This window comes from Coregonus clupeaformis, chromosome 27, assembly GCF_020615455.1.
Source record: "Coregonus clupeaformis isolate EN_2021a chromosome 27, ASM2061545v1, whole genome shotgun sequence".
Classification (NCBI taxonomy): domain Eukaryota; kingdom Metazoa; phylum Chordata; class Actinopteri; order Salmoniformes; family Salmonidae; genus Coregonus; species Coregonus clupeaformis.
Window position 1 is genome coordinate 12663396 of NC_059218.1, and position 14613 is coordinate 12678008.

Consider the following 14613-nt stretch of genomic DNA (forward strand, 5'->3'; position numbering starts at 1 on the left):
AAATTACTTCTTGAATTACAGAAACAATGTGTTGCTCAACTTCAATTAGTACAATGGATCAAATATACATTGGCCTAGTACTGTAGATCAAATAAATATCAGTGTTGCTTTAAGCTCTTTACTTTTCATATTGAGTTCTCTTTTTTCTGTTTCTTACTCAGGCCTGGTATTCCATTGGTATCTGAATGATGTTGCTAGCTGGTGTATTACAGTTTTGGCATATGGTATTACTCGGCGTTTGTATTTGATTGTTGTATTACTATGATCAGGGCACCCTTGAATGAGACCCTGGTCTCAATGGGTTATCCCTGAATAATAAAAAAGATTAAAGTAGCTAGTGTTTCAACACTGCGTCTTGGAAGTGCAGTGACACATTGATATTAATTTGAGGGAGCATTGTCCTTATTTAGACTGGGTTAAAGCACAGAAATAACACGGAGGTAGTGGTGAAATGCTTTGCCTGCTACTAGCCTGCTAGTGCTAGTTCAAATAGGTGATATCTTGCTTGTTTAAGTACATTTGACGTCCAAGGTGGAATTTCGAAACCATGGTACTTCGTGGCTTGGTGCTGCGTCTTTAATTATTTTACGCTGTAATTGTACTGTGCGTGTAGTTAAAGTTTTCGGGTTTCTTTATCTTATCGCCAAAACTATAGACGGTTAATCTTCACTAAACACTTTCTATGAAGAGTTCCAGCCACTAAATCTCCTAAAACAAACATTTCTGTCCATAATGGAGTTGTAGAACTCCATGTTATCAATCATTACTGCATTCCCTACACAGACCTGACTGCCACAACTGCATGAACGTAGTCCATCATCAGCATGAAAAAGTCGATCTGCACGTCAACTAAACTTGTCATTTTGTATTTTTTTATCAAAGAAACAAAAACAGTCCACCAGCGAACATGAAAAGTACTACTGTGTTTCTTATGGCTTTGGCCTCAATGTCTTTAAAGCTGGCTTCTGCCGTGCTGCGGAGGGTTCCGGAGTGAGCGCTCAGATTCAGGGCCTGCTGGACGGCGGTGGCTCGTGGGACAGGAACAGCATCGGCAGCGTGCTGGAGGAGACCATGACGCGCTTCGCTGTGATGCAGCGGCAGACCGAGGAGCGCTTCCGCGTCTGGATGGAGAAGCTGACGCGCCTCGACTCGGACGACAGCGGCGACTCGTCCATCCGCTCGAGCGACGCCCCCGGGCGGCACCACCGTCACAGGGTACCACGCCTGTCATCGGCTAGATCCTTCCTTCCCTCCTCGGAGTCGCAGGAGACAATGGCGGCGTACATGTTGGCCCGGGAGAACGCCAACATCACCATGAGCAGCATGGCACCCGACCCCATCAACAACAACATCCTGCCTGACTTAGTGCCAGTGGCCACCCAAAATGGAAACCTGGAAATTCGTGACCCCGGGTTCTTGAATGTTTAGATTCGCTTGTTGGACTCATGGACTGCATTAGTGCTGTATTTTCCGAATGGATAATGTTCCATTACCATCACGCACACAGTGATGATTGCAGATGTGCTTATATATTTCCAAATTTTGTGGATTTTAGTCGCCAAGACACCAATTGTACTGAAAGTCCCTAATGTGCGTTATTCCATAATAGTTAACCCATTGAACATGGCCTTGACTGTGTTCTAACTGAAAACTGTACAAGTACAAAAACAACACACAATCAACCGCAGTTAGGAACAGGCGATTACATTTCAATGGCACTCTGAGGTCCTCCATGACTGCAAAACGTTGTGGCTCATGGCAGCTGTGGGCGCTGAATCACTGTGAGATCTCCTAGTGCGTTTTAAACAACTCAATGGTTCTTGGAGCCAAATGACTTGTTTTTACTGCAACGTATAGAATAACTAGTCTAGCTATCTGACATGCATCATTGACAAGGACAATGTATATTTTATGGACAGAGACTGTGAAGTCAGGGCTCTCGCTGTACTCTATTCCAAGAGTGTACATGTTTACTAGCTCACACACACACACACACACACACACTGTCAGTTCATACACAATTATTCATGCAAAAACGTGCATTACAGCACCCCAGAGAGCCACTTAGGCAGGGGGCTGCTTCATAGCATGTGCCTTGACATACTGAATTCATGCTGTGAATGAGAACGTTGTGAGGAATATCATAGTGCCATTTTAGTCAGAGCCACAGCCACTGGGTTAGTAATTGATTACATACTGCTCTACTAACAGTAAACATTCTAGAGAGAATTATATTCTTAACGCAAAATACCCACTGCCACATATGATTCCTTGAATTTGGATGTCCAACTCAGAACATTGTTAAACTTTATATGTAGTTAGAGTAGATTTCTTTTTTAACCTGAACAGCTGTTGTGGTGGCACTGATACCGTGAAAGATTAGGCCTAATGCAGTGATAGCAGTTGAGAGGAACACTGTTTTTTTATGTATAGATTGTGGGCCTTAGGTGTGTGATCTTTTGTGCTGAATAGAGGCTCAAATTTATTTTCATATCCTTATAGTGGTTAGTCGGGCCGGGACGATAACAGTATCACTATTTTTTCCATGGCAAAAAAAGAACACGAAGCAGACAAACTCTTAGGTCCTTTATTAACCTCCTGTATATAAAATATTGTGTGCTATAGCTGGATGACAACATCATGTTTGTTTTCGACCTTAGGGCTGTTTTCCTAAAGAAGTGAATTCCGCTTCGTGTTTTGTTTCCTTGCCACGATACTAACGCAATACTGGCGTAGTCCCGGCCCTAGTAGTTAGGTGTGCCAACTCTGGTCTGCTGTTGGTTGTGTGTTTGTCTGCCGACCTGGCCTGTGCTTGAAGCAAATGCAGCCTTTTTTAGACAAGTAGTTGTATTGATATGACTTTTATTATCAAACTGAAAGCAGGTTTCACCCTAACAGAACAGAGTTTGTGTTCCAGAGCGGTAAAGCGCATGTTGATGTTTACGGGTTGCTATATAGGCCTACGTAAGATACAGGTGACAACCTGTTGGGCGGTATCTTTTGGAATATCCCAATTTGCAGATGATAAGGTACTGTAGAATATAGCGACACAGTTCTCAATTCCACACTGTTTAAACTGCATTCTTACTGTTTGCATGTGATCTTCGCTGTATGTATATGTCAGTGTCAAAGAATAATTCATCAATTTTCTGTTGTTGCATGTGTGCAAGGAAAACATTTGCTCATATGCTCATGAATTGTAGTGATTTACATTCTTTGATTTATTTTTTTGACCTTCCTTTGATTTAATGTTAACAAGACTTAGTCCAGCTCTCATCTCCTGCCTTCATTTTCATGGCACCCAGTTCATTTGATATATTTAGTTTGCCTTATATGGAGGGAGAGAGGGAGAATATCTTGGTTTATATTAGTAATTTTTATCTTCATTAGGCCTAGGAGTTGTTCCTGACCCTGTGATCCTGATCAGCCAGGAAATACTATGGGCCCTTATATACTTTGAAGTGCCTGGCATCTGCTGTAAACCTGGTGCCCTTTTCTCTTGACTTGACTCCCATACGGCTCTGTCTGCACACACAAAGTATGCAGCCTAGACGACCCTGCGGCATGTGCCCTGGGCTATGTGTAACTCCGAGACTCCTATTACAGCAGGGGTCGACAAAAGGCGGGAGTGATAAAGAGGGAAAAAAGAGTATATGTGTATAAAACATTAAGGACACATGCTCTTTCCATGACATAGACTGACCAGGTGAATCCAGGTGAAAGCTATGATCCCTTATTGATATCACTTGTTAAATCCACTTGAATCAAAAGAAGAAACTTTCAAAGTTTCATCATAGCGCTTGATGGTTTTTGCGACTGCACTTGAAGAAACTTTCAAAGTTCTTGAAATGTTCTGGATTGACTGACCTTCATGTCTTAAAGTAATGTTGGACTGTCGTTTCTCTTTGCTTATTTGAGCTGTTCTTGCCATAATATAGACTTGGTCTTTTATCAAATAGGGCAGTCTTCTGTATACCAACCCTACCTTGTCACAACACAACTGATTGGCTGAAACGCATTAAGAAGAAAAGACATTCCACAAATTAACTTTTAAGAAGGCACACCTGTTAATTGAAATGCATTCCAGGTGACTACCTCATGAAGCTGGTTGAGAGAATGCCAAGAGTGTGCAAAGCTGTCAAGGCAAAGGGTGGCTACTTTGAAGAATCTCAAATATAAAATATATTTTGATTTTTTTAACACTTTTTGGTTACTACATGATTCCCTATGTGTTATTTCATAGTTTTGATTTCTTCACTATTGTTCTACAATGTAGAAAATAGTAAAAATAAATAAAAACCCTGGAATGAGTAGGTGTCAACTTTTGACTGGTTGTGTGTGTGAGAGATTATGGTTTTAGTTTTTGGTTTAAAAAATAATACAATTATAATTTGTAGTCTACAAAGCAGTGTACAAATTATTATAATTATGTTCCGACCCCCCGACCATCCGCTCCGACAAAAATCGCTCTGTGGATGAATCGAGTTGCCCTACCCCTGTCAACCTATGTCCCCCAATACTTTTACCAGAGTTTCTACACCATAGCTATGTTTAAATCTTTGTTCATTTTTTTGAAATTATATTTTTATATTACTGCTTAATTAGTGTGTTTACTTTATTGTATTCACATAAGACAATTAAATACAGATTTTGAACTGTCAGACTGATTTTTGTAATGATTGCATCACTTCGTTTTTTTTTGTGTGAATGGCTGTTAGTTGAAAGGCATTAAAGGATACCGTAAATCAATTCAGTTTTATGAGTTTATTGCAAAATATATCAGTAGGTCATGCATAAACCACACATAAGAAATAGGCTATAGTTGCAAATCAGATGTGCCAATTACACATTTGACACTGGGCACAGATAATACAAATTAATTCTGAACATTTTCAGTTGACTTCAGTCTTGTGGACGTGAATAAGGCTCATATAGCCTTGATATTGTATTGATACATGTACACGGACACAACTTTCACGGGGGGTGGGGGGGTCATGTCCCCCCCACTTTCTGAAATTGCATTTTTGAGCATAGTTCAATGTGTACGAACTACAAGCACGTATACCCTACCAACGGGACATTAAAAACTGTAATATCTTATGTTTCACTGAGTCGTGGCTGAACGAAGACATGAATAACATACAGCTGGCGGGTTATACACTGTATCGGCAGGATAGAACAGCAACCTCTGGTAAGACGAGGGGTGGCGGTTTATGTATATTTGTAAACAGCAGCTGGTGCACGATATCTAAGGAAGTCTCGGTTTTGCTCGCCTGAGGTAGAGTATCTCACGATAAGCTGTAGACCACACACCAAGACAGTCGTGAAGAGGGCACGACAAAACATATTCCCCCTAAGGAGATTGAAAAGATTTGGCATGGGTCCTCAGATCCTCCAAAAGGTTCTACAGCTGTGCCATCGAGAGCATCCTGACTGGTTGCATCACCGCCTGGTATGGCAACTGCTCGGCCTCCGACCGCAAGGCACTACAGAGGGTAGTGCGTACGGCCCAGTACATCACTGGGGCCAAGCTTCCTGCCATCCAGGACCTGTATACCAGGCGGTGTCAGAGGAAGCCCTATAAATTGTCAAAGACTCCAGCCACCCTGTTCTCTCTGCTACCGCACGACAAGCGGTACCGGAGCGCCAAGTCTAGGTCAAAGAGGCTTCTAAACAGCTTCTACCCCAAAGCCATAAGACTCCTGAACATCTAATCAAATGGCTACCCAGACTATTTGCATTGCCCCCCCCCCACCCCAACACTCTCGCTGCTGCTACTCTCTGTTTATTATCTATGCATAGTCACTTTAATAACTCTACACACGTACATATTACCTCGACTAAACGGTGCCCCTGCACATTGACTCGGTACCGGTACTGCTGCTCTTTAATTATTTGTTACCTTTATTTTGTATTATTTTATATAGTATTTTTTTGTGCTTTTTTGTGGGGGGTGTTCTTTCTTAAAACTGCATTGTTGGTTAAGGGCCTGATAGTAAGCATTTCACTGTAAGATCTACACCTGTTGTATTCGGTGCATGTGACAAATATGATTGGATTTGATGTGTTGCGCTCTTTCACCAAGCTGTAAAAGCAAGCAGAGCAGAAACTGGCTACTATTTAGTTAACTGATGTAGCTGGCAAGGTAACTGCTGTTTAACTTAACAGAAAAAAACTAAACTAGTGTTTTTTCGCAGTGCTGAGCTATTATTGTAACTGACATGTAACGTTAGCTAATGTTTCATCCCCTCTCGACTGAGGTGAATGAATTCTCTACGCTAGCTACCACAGCCAGGTCCACTCTAGCCTCTAGCTATCTGTCAGATACAATCTAACAGCTGTTGTTTGTATGGAAATGTTTTGTCCCTTTTTTCAACAGAAGTAAATGAACTTGGCTAGCTTTCACCAGTTGATGTACGGTTAGCGAGAGAGCTGGCCAAAAGTTGGCAAACATTAGCTATTCTTTTTTGCCTCGATCGCACTAGACCTGAATCAAACGATGAAACCATCGGCCAAACGATTGAAGATAAATATTGTCGTTTTTTCAGTACAATGAGTTTTTATTAGTCGGTATGGTAATATAACGTTATTGCTCTGTCAGTTTCCCTAGTTAATTCCCTACTTTTCACACTGACACAGTAATTTTAGAGAATTTGGCAGTATGTCCAACCGGCCTCACAACCGCAGACCACGTGTAAGCATGCCAGCCCAGGACCTCCACATATCCGGCTTCTTCACCTGCGGGGGCGGCTGAGGAGTATTTCTCTCTGTAATAAAGCCCTTTTGTGGAGAATAACTCATTCTGATTGGCTGGGCCTACCTCCCCAGTGGGTGGGCCTGGCTACTAAGTGGGTGGGCCTATTCCCTCCAAGGCCCACCCATGGCTGCACCCCTGCCCTGTCGTGAAATCCATAGATTAGGGCCTAATGAATTTATTTCAATTGACTGATTTCCTTATAGAAACTCTAACTCTGTAAAATCTTTGAAATTGTTGCATGTTGCGTTTATTTTTGTTCAGTATATTTTCATCCCAAAGTAGTCTGACTGACCGTGCCGCAATGATCTCTGTTGGGTCCCACAGGCATCCCGCGGGAATGCAGCCCTCTAGTGCACAGTCTGTACATAACACTATGCTCATCATGTCTTAGCAGGATCAGGTGATGACAGGGGTCCCAGCAGGCTCAGATAGCCAGGGAAGATCAGTCTACGGAGCTCAGGTGAATTTTGCGGTATATTAACAATATCAATGATTAATACAAAGTTCCATCTTGACTTGATGGGTAGATCAACAGTAGCTACAGGACAGAAGCTTAAGCTTAAAGCTACAGTCTGGGATCTGGGAATAATGTTAATTTCAATTATTTAACCGTTGATTCTATTCTTGGATAAAATAATGTATAAATGTACACCAAGGTAATTCTTTGTCATGCCTAATCTCAAGAGGATCAGATGTTGACGGGGGCTCAGCAGGGTCAGGCAGCCAGGGAAGACCAGTCTGTGACGGAGCTGAGGTGAATTTTTGCAGATACAACACTTTATTCTCTCTGTGCAGCAAACACTGAACAAGCCAGATGCTTTTTTAAGGCAGCCTGACAAACCTCCAAAGTTGATTTCCAAACTGTGTCAAGGGTTGATAGAGGCTTTTCCCGATGACACAAAACATGTAAACAAAAATGTGAGGAAGAACTGGTAGAAGCTATTGATGATCCAGGCTCTGTCGTAGCCGGCCGCGACCGGGAGACCCATGGGGCGGCGCACAATTGGCCCAGCGTCGTCCAGGGTAGGGGAGGGAATGGCCGGCAGGGGATGTAGCTCAGTTGGTAGAGCATGGGGTTTGCAACGCCAGGGTTGTGGGTTCGATAAAATAATGTATGCGCTAACTGTAAGTCGCTCTGGATAAGAGCGTCTGCTAAATGACTAAAATGTAAATGTAAATGTAATGATGAATGGATACAGATATGTTTGAATGCCCAGTCATGTTAATATTACCTCAGGCATAAATTACTGCAGTTTAAGACCATCCATAGACCGTACTATATGCCAGTGAAACTGAATTACATGCACTCAGAAATGTAATTCCTCTGCTGGAGGTGTAATATTTGCATATGTTATGGTCTCGTGAAGGCTGGCTGAATTCTAGCAATGAGTATGTTCTTTTATCTCAGCATGTCTACAGATTCTCCCATATCCCTATTTTTGTTTGCTTGGAAATGTTGATACTGGAGACTGTTATCTGAAGAAACAGTGTAACCAAGCATTTATAGCGGCTAAGAAATGTATTACAAGATTAAGGGTATACTTGACAACTTTCATAAGGTCTGGATGCCTTATATGGAATACAGTACGACTAAAGGAGTCTGTATTGAAAACATGCCCACGTCATGGGAGATACCTATTTAGGCAATCCCTAGCTGCTGGGCTGCTCAGTCCTGGCCCTGGGGGTCTGCCGTACTGTTGGTTGTCACTCTGGCCTTGGCCTAACACACCCAAAACCAATAATGAATGTTTCACTAAGATCCTCAAGCTGAGTGGGGTGTGTTGGGTTGGGGACCTGCAGGGCCGTGGACCCCTAGGGACAGGATGGGGCAACGCAGCTATATTGTGTGCAAGTAAAAAGAGCTCTACAGTACTATTAGGCCTATGAGATTAATTATATGTAGGATTTGCTATTTCTGTGTGTTAATGTATATTTGAGGTGTATGTGGCTATATTTTTATTTTTTTTAACTTTCCCTTGTGAACTAAAAAAATTAAAGGTGAGAACTGGGAAGGAACTTGTGTTGGGAGAGAGTTGAGTTATTGACTTGACTGGTGGGGGTCGAGCGTGCAGGCGGCTCGGGCTGGCTGGTCGGTCTGGCTGAAATTTGATATAGAGGGGGGAAAAAAATAATGTCTTTGTATTTTTTCAAGAGTTGTTCATTTGTTAGGCTATTGGTTAAAGGTGCAACACAATATTTATTATTGAATTACCTTTTATCTAATTCAGTTTTATTGATCACTTAAAAATATGTAATAATGATATCTTACCTAGCTTGATGACTGTGGCCATTTTTGCCTACTTTTTGTTCTAAATAGAGACGGCATATTGGATTGTGTAAAAATGCTGGAAATGTGCTTTAGAGGCCCAAAAATCCCTGCCAGGTTATGTCCCCCCCACTTCTAAAACCAAAGTGGTGCCCCTGCATTTACAGCTGAGCAAAATAAATATATTATGTAGGCCTATTTGCTGTATTTATTTTATGCTTTATTACCAGGCAATTAGTTAGGTTGAGTAGTTAAATTATTACTAGCTTGCTAATTGTCTGGCAACAAAAATATTTACAACTGAAACACATTTTCATTCATTACCATGCATGGCAGGTGGCATTTAACAGTCAAAATCAAGAAATAAAATATTGGAAGTTGTAGAATGTGGGTATTTATGATGTATCTGATCCACTCAGTGATACCATGTCTGAAATCCTATCGTGAGCTGCTATACTAGACCTACAAACACAGTCAGACGGCCTAACTGCTCTGCTACAGTGTTGTGTACCGTTACACAATCTGCCATGGGGTGCTGCAAGCAACTTGGTGTTACACTTATGATATTGTCAGCAGGGTTGTAACCTTTTCACAGGGCAAATGGCAATGAATGCATTTATTGTGCTCATGGAGGTAGCTACGTCTACTGTGAGCACTGAAGTCAACTAACCTGTGAGACCTCCTGAGAGACGGCGTGGTTTTAATAATGAAGTTGTTTTCTGTTGTTTCTGCAGACGGGCCTCCTGTAGTGGGTCACTATGATATTTCAGACACTGATTCTAACCAGGAGAGCATAAGTGTGACTGTGGAGCGAGTGTCCCTGCGCCGGACCACCGTGATAACACACGAAAGGCTAAAAACACACAGGGACCAGGATATGGGATCAAACTCTGGGGCAGTAAGAGCACAGCATCTGTGCTCTCTCTCAGCAGGTCAGTTACAAACCCGCTGTATCACACTGAAAATGTCCACCCTCTCTGGGAAGACTTTCTGTATAATCCGCAGACAGTTTGACAGGCACGAGGAGATCGTTTAACGGGGGTAATGTTAGTGCAACAAGTAGTGATAGGAACCAAAGTCTCAGCGATGAAGACCTGTTGAAATGATGTAATTTCCTCTACATCGCAAGCTCCACGACATAGATACGGTTGAATAAAACATTTTGTACTGCGCTCCGAAGGTTAGAAAGGGGGATCTTTTGGAGTTTGAAGCAGAAATTACACGGACTATCTGCTTGCCTTTTCCTTTCTGGTGCTGCAAATGCTGTTTTTCTTTTTGGGGGTTGCCTTTTCTTTTTCGTCTGTATTTCATAGCAATTCAGTTAGTCAATTGACATAGATGTATACTGAACAAAAATATAAACGCAACATGCAACAATTTCAACGATTTTACTGAGTTACAGTTCATATGAAATCAGTCAATTGAAATAAATTCATTAGGCCCTAATCTACGGATTTCACGTGACTGGGCAGGGGCGCAGCCATGGGTGGGCCTGGGAGGGGCCACCCACTTGAAAGCCAGGCCCAGCCACTGGGGAGCCAGTCCCAGCCAATCAGAATGAGGTTTTTCTCCACATCAGCTGTCCGGGTGGCTGGTCTCAGATGATCCAGCAGGTGAAGGAGTCGGATGTGGAGGTCCTGGGCTGGCATGGTTACACGTGGTCTGCGGTTTTGAGGCCAGTTGGACGTACTGCCAAATTCTCTAAAATGACGTTGGGGGCAGTTTATGGTAGAGAAATGAACATTCAATTCTCTGGCAACAGATCTGATGGAAATTCATGCAGTCAGCATGCCAATTGCATGCTCCCTCAACTTGAGACATCTGTGGCATTGTGTGACAAAACTGCACATTTTAGAGTGGCCTTTTGTCCCAAGCACAAGGTACACCTGTGTAATGATCATGCTGTTTAATCAGCTTATTGATATGCCACACCTGTCAGGTGGATGGATTATCTTGGCAAAGGAGAAATGCTCACTAACAGGGATGTAAACAAGTTTGTGCACAACATTTGAGAGAAATACGCTTTTTGTGCTATGGAAATTATTTCTGGGATCTTTTATTTCCGCTAATGAAACATGGGACCAACACTTTTACATGTTGCGTTTATATTTTTTGTGAAGTATAAATTGACATAGATCTACTGCAATATAGAGTAAACCAGATATTCTTGTCCATCAGACTTCTAGAAGAGGTGTGTGAATTGTATAATTTCAGTGTCCCTGTGTCCCCTAACTTCAAAGTTAATCTTGTTGTGTCTGTATTTGTGTTACCCCGGGGTGCAATGCTCTAGATGTCCCTGTGCATTATAAAGTGTGTTGTATTGTTGTGTTGCAGGTCACATGGAGGCAGAGTTGGCCCACAGGGAACCCCCTCAGCACAAGGGCCACATCAACATCCCCTCCTCAGACAGTGAGGTAGAAATAGTAGGAGTGCAAGAAAACACAAGGTGAGTTCAGAAAGCGTAACTTACAACACACACCGAGGTCAGATCTGCCTGCACTGCAACCACTACAAAACTGTAATCGTAATATGATGTTGCTCTGAAACGTGTTAATTTGAGGATCATGGTCATGCGACTATGTTTTATTGCTGCAACAAAACTGTCATTAAAGTTTTACTGTGTGACACCAACAGTGTCAAGGAACTGGTGAACTGCAATGCATAGTTTGCACTTACCAAATCTTCAGTGTAATGTTGTTGCCCTCTAATATTTCTCTTACATTGCTCTAATGTCCTTGTTGTGTTATTGTGCTGTTTCTCTTAACAGATGTGCCCATCCTAGGGGCGGAGTGATCCAGAGCCTGTCCTCTGCCTGGAAGCCCAACTCAGTGGAGCACTTCAACAACAGCACAAGGCAATCCTCCCAGCTCTGGACTACAGTGTCCCCCCAGCCCAACTGGGTGTCCCCTCCGGAGGTAGTGGACCTCACTCTGGACGAGGAGACCAGACACAAATACCTGCTTTGAGCAACTCGTGCACTGAAGACTTCCTTACACCCCTCTCCTCCTCCCCCACCATGGTGGAAGCCCTTCCTGAGTGTTACAGCCACCACCTGTGACTCATGGGCTTCGTCTCGAATGACACCCTATTTAGTGCACTTTATAGTGCTTTGGTCAAAAGAAGTTTGCAATATAGGGAATAGGGTGTCATTTGAGATGCAGCTCCATGGACTCTTCCTCTTCTTCCTGAGCGCTGTTTGTTTTTAACCTACTGTAGAACCTTGTGTATCAAAGCCATTTTAACTAAGGTGATTCCCTGTTCATGTTTTATTTATTTATTATAATAATCAAGAGGGCAAGACACTAGTGCAGGGGGAACCATAGATAAGTTTTACAGTAAAACACATAGCAATATTCTTCCTGTCCTGTACCTCCTTCATCCCGGGGATTGTTGTACGTATGTAGGTAGGCACTTTGTGTTCTCTCCGCTAGCTGTAACATAAGACTTAAAGCTGCTGCATGAGGGCGGGGCAGGATCAGTGGCTCGAACCTGCTGCGCTACAGATTGGTGACCTATTCTCCGACTGACTGGACTGGGCTTTCAGTCGATACTAAACGGCAGCTGGTACACTTTCTGAAGCACGGTACGCCGGCCTGTGACAGGGCTTTGGTGACTTGACCTGATTCATACATCTCCATAAGAGTCACTTTTAGGTTTATGTTAAGATTTGACCACTGGCTCCTCACTCACGGGTCAAACTACAGTGATAACGTTGATTTTACCCTACTTCGCTTACAAAAATATATAGTCAATTATGTTTCATTTATACTATTGATAATGGTGCTGTCAATGACGCAATGTGTTTGTTTAAGACCGTAGCTAAATCAACTTCTAAGCTAGCTAGATAGTATGTTTTCCTATTCAAGGAAACAAACAGCAACACTGGTCTATGTTCAGTTCTTGTCTTTCTCCTCTTTGAGTAGCTGGTGGTCAGACACACAGGATAAGATGAGTGCTGCAGTCCTGTTTGTACTCAAGCATTTGCTGCAGTCCTCTGGCATAGCAGGTTATGTACAGTACTATTACTGTAAGACAGGTCTGGTGGCTGTTGAGGCAGCCCGTTGCGATGGAGAACAGTCTGAAAGTGTCCCAGGTGTCATTCTGGTAGTCAGTGAATGTATGACCCTGCGTCGCTGACTGGTTGCACTTATATGGATTGTGTGTATGTGTATCAGTGTGAATGAGATATCCCCCCTCCTAACTTTTCGAGACCCCTTTCTGACAACTGAGGAAATGTATCTTCCAAAGATGGCCTGAATGCCTTGGAATGTGCACTATTTTCTTTCAGAGTCATGTATATTCTTTTACCTTAAAGTGAGGCGGATTTTGCCGCCTCTACAAAAAAGATATTTTAATAAAAGATGTGATTTTACTATGTAGATACTAGTAAAGGACTGGTGAGTTTGTACCCATTTGGGGGCTTTATAGAGAGACCTATTTAATGTATGAATTGTTTTAACCCTGATTCCTCAGGACTCTCCCTGGTTCTCCTGTTTGTGTACTCATGCAGTATTTCAGGCCTGGTGAGACTGCAACCACGCCTGATTCGTTTTTACCAATGTTCTGGTATGACACATCAGATCCATTTGAACTGCATGAACCTCTTGGTCTCTCTCTTTCCCTCATTAGAGGGTTATATTGGAGCATTTCATTCGCTCCTGTTGGTCACAGAAAGGGAAAAGTCCTCCTCGACACCGGGAACTGAACCAAAGTCGAATGGAATTTTTGTCAAAGAAAGACTTAAAAACCTTAGACTTGTGATATTTCAGCTTTTGACAACTTTTCCTTTGCACGTATGAAATTATTTTGAGGTCTGAATTTATTATTGATAGGTTGTTGAGTTGATTTCAACTTGAATGTGTTAACATCACCCTCCTCCCAGAGAAAAACATTGTGTAAATTAGATGACATGATTATGTTGAAATTTCAGTATCACCTTGACTGTTTAACTGGCTAGTTTTCTCCACTGTATGCAGCTAGCACTGAAATGTACCTTTTTTTATTCCAGGCCTCGTCTCTTGCATGCAACACCGCTAAGCCCATTGTTGTCGTGTAGCTCTTCATTATGATTATTGTTTAATGTCAGTTAAGTAAGACATTGCTCATGCCTTTAGGCTTAGTGGATTGCTTTCTGTAAGAAACTAGGGCAGCATCACTCAAGTATGGTTGCACATAACATTTTTTGTTACATTTTTGTCCTCAATTCAAACATCTGTTTCAACCCGCTCTCAGTAATTTAACCCTTTTGTGCTGTTTATTTTCATTTATTTTACTGTCATTATTTTAAATTAACAAGAAATTAGTGTTAATATTTTGCAAGTCCCGGACTTCTTTGAAATTATGTCTGTAGAACAAAAAGGAAACCATTTTAAAACTAAATAAATATATTATTATTTAAGGACTGTGTTGATTGTGATTTTTTTATTTATTTAATTCCCATGCTGTCTATACTGTTGGGTTTATCAGTGTCTTTGCCTAATCAGAGAGTGACAAAGGGGATGAGGTCTCTGATTCAATATCTGTGTAGAGCAGTGTTTCCCAGCTCCAGTCCTTCAGTACCCTAACAGCACAGAGGACTCCCTTTCTTCAT

At 42.2% G+C, this 14613-nt stretch overlaps 1 protein-coding gene across 3 annotated transcripts in view; it reads left to right on the forward strand.

The window, feature by feature from the left end:
• The window catches only part of LOC121541458 (uncharacterized protein C18orf25 homolog), a 28496-nt gene extending 14075 nt beyond the window's left edge, over positions 1 to 14421 (forward strand). Inside the window, exons 3-5 of one of the 3 annotated variants that reach the window (XM_041850484.2) lie at positions 9758 to 9955; positions 11358 to 11469; positions 11791 to 14421. In XM_041850484.2, coding sequence (XP_041706418.1) covers positions 9758 to 9955; positions 11358 to 11469; positions 11791 to 11989 — 509 coding nt within the window. In that variant the 3' untranslated portion in view covers positions 11990 to 14421. Of the gene's footprint in view, positions 1 to 958; positions 3722 to 9757; positions 9956 to 11357; positions 11470 to 11790 lie in introns of those variants that run through there. The other 2 variants (XM_041850486.2, XM_041850485.2) reach the window with 2 other exon arrangements.
• The last annotated feature ends 192 nt before the right edge of the window (positions 14422 to 14613 follow it).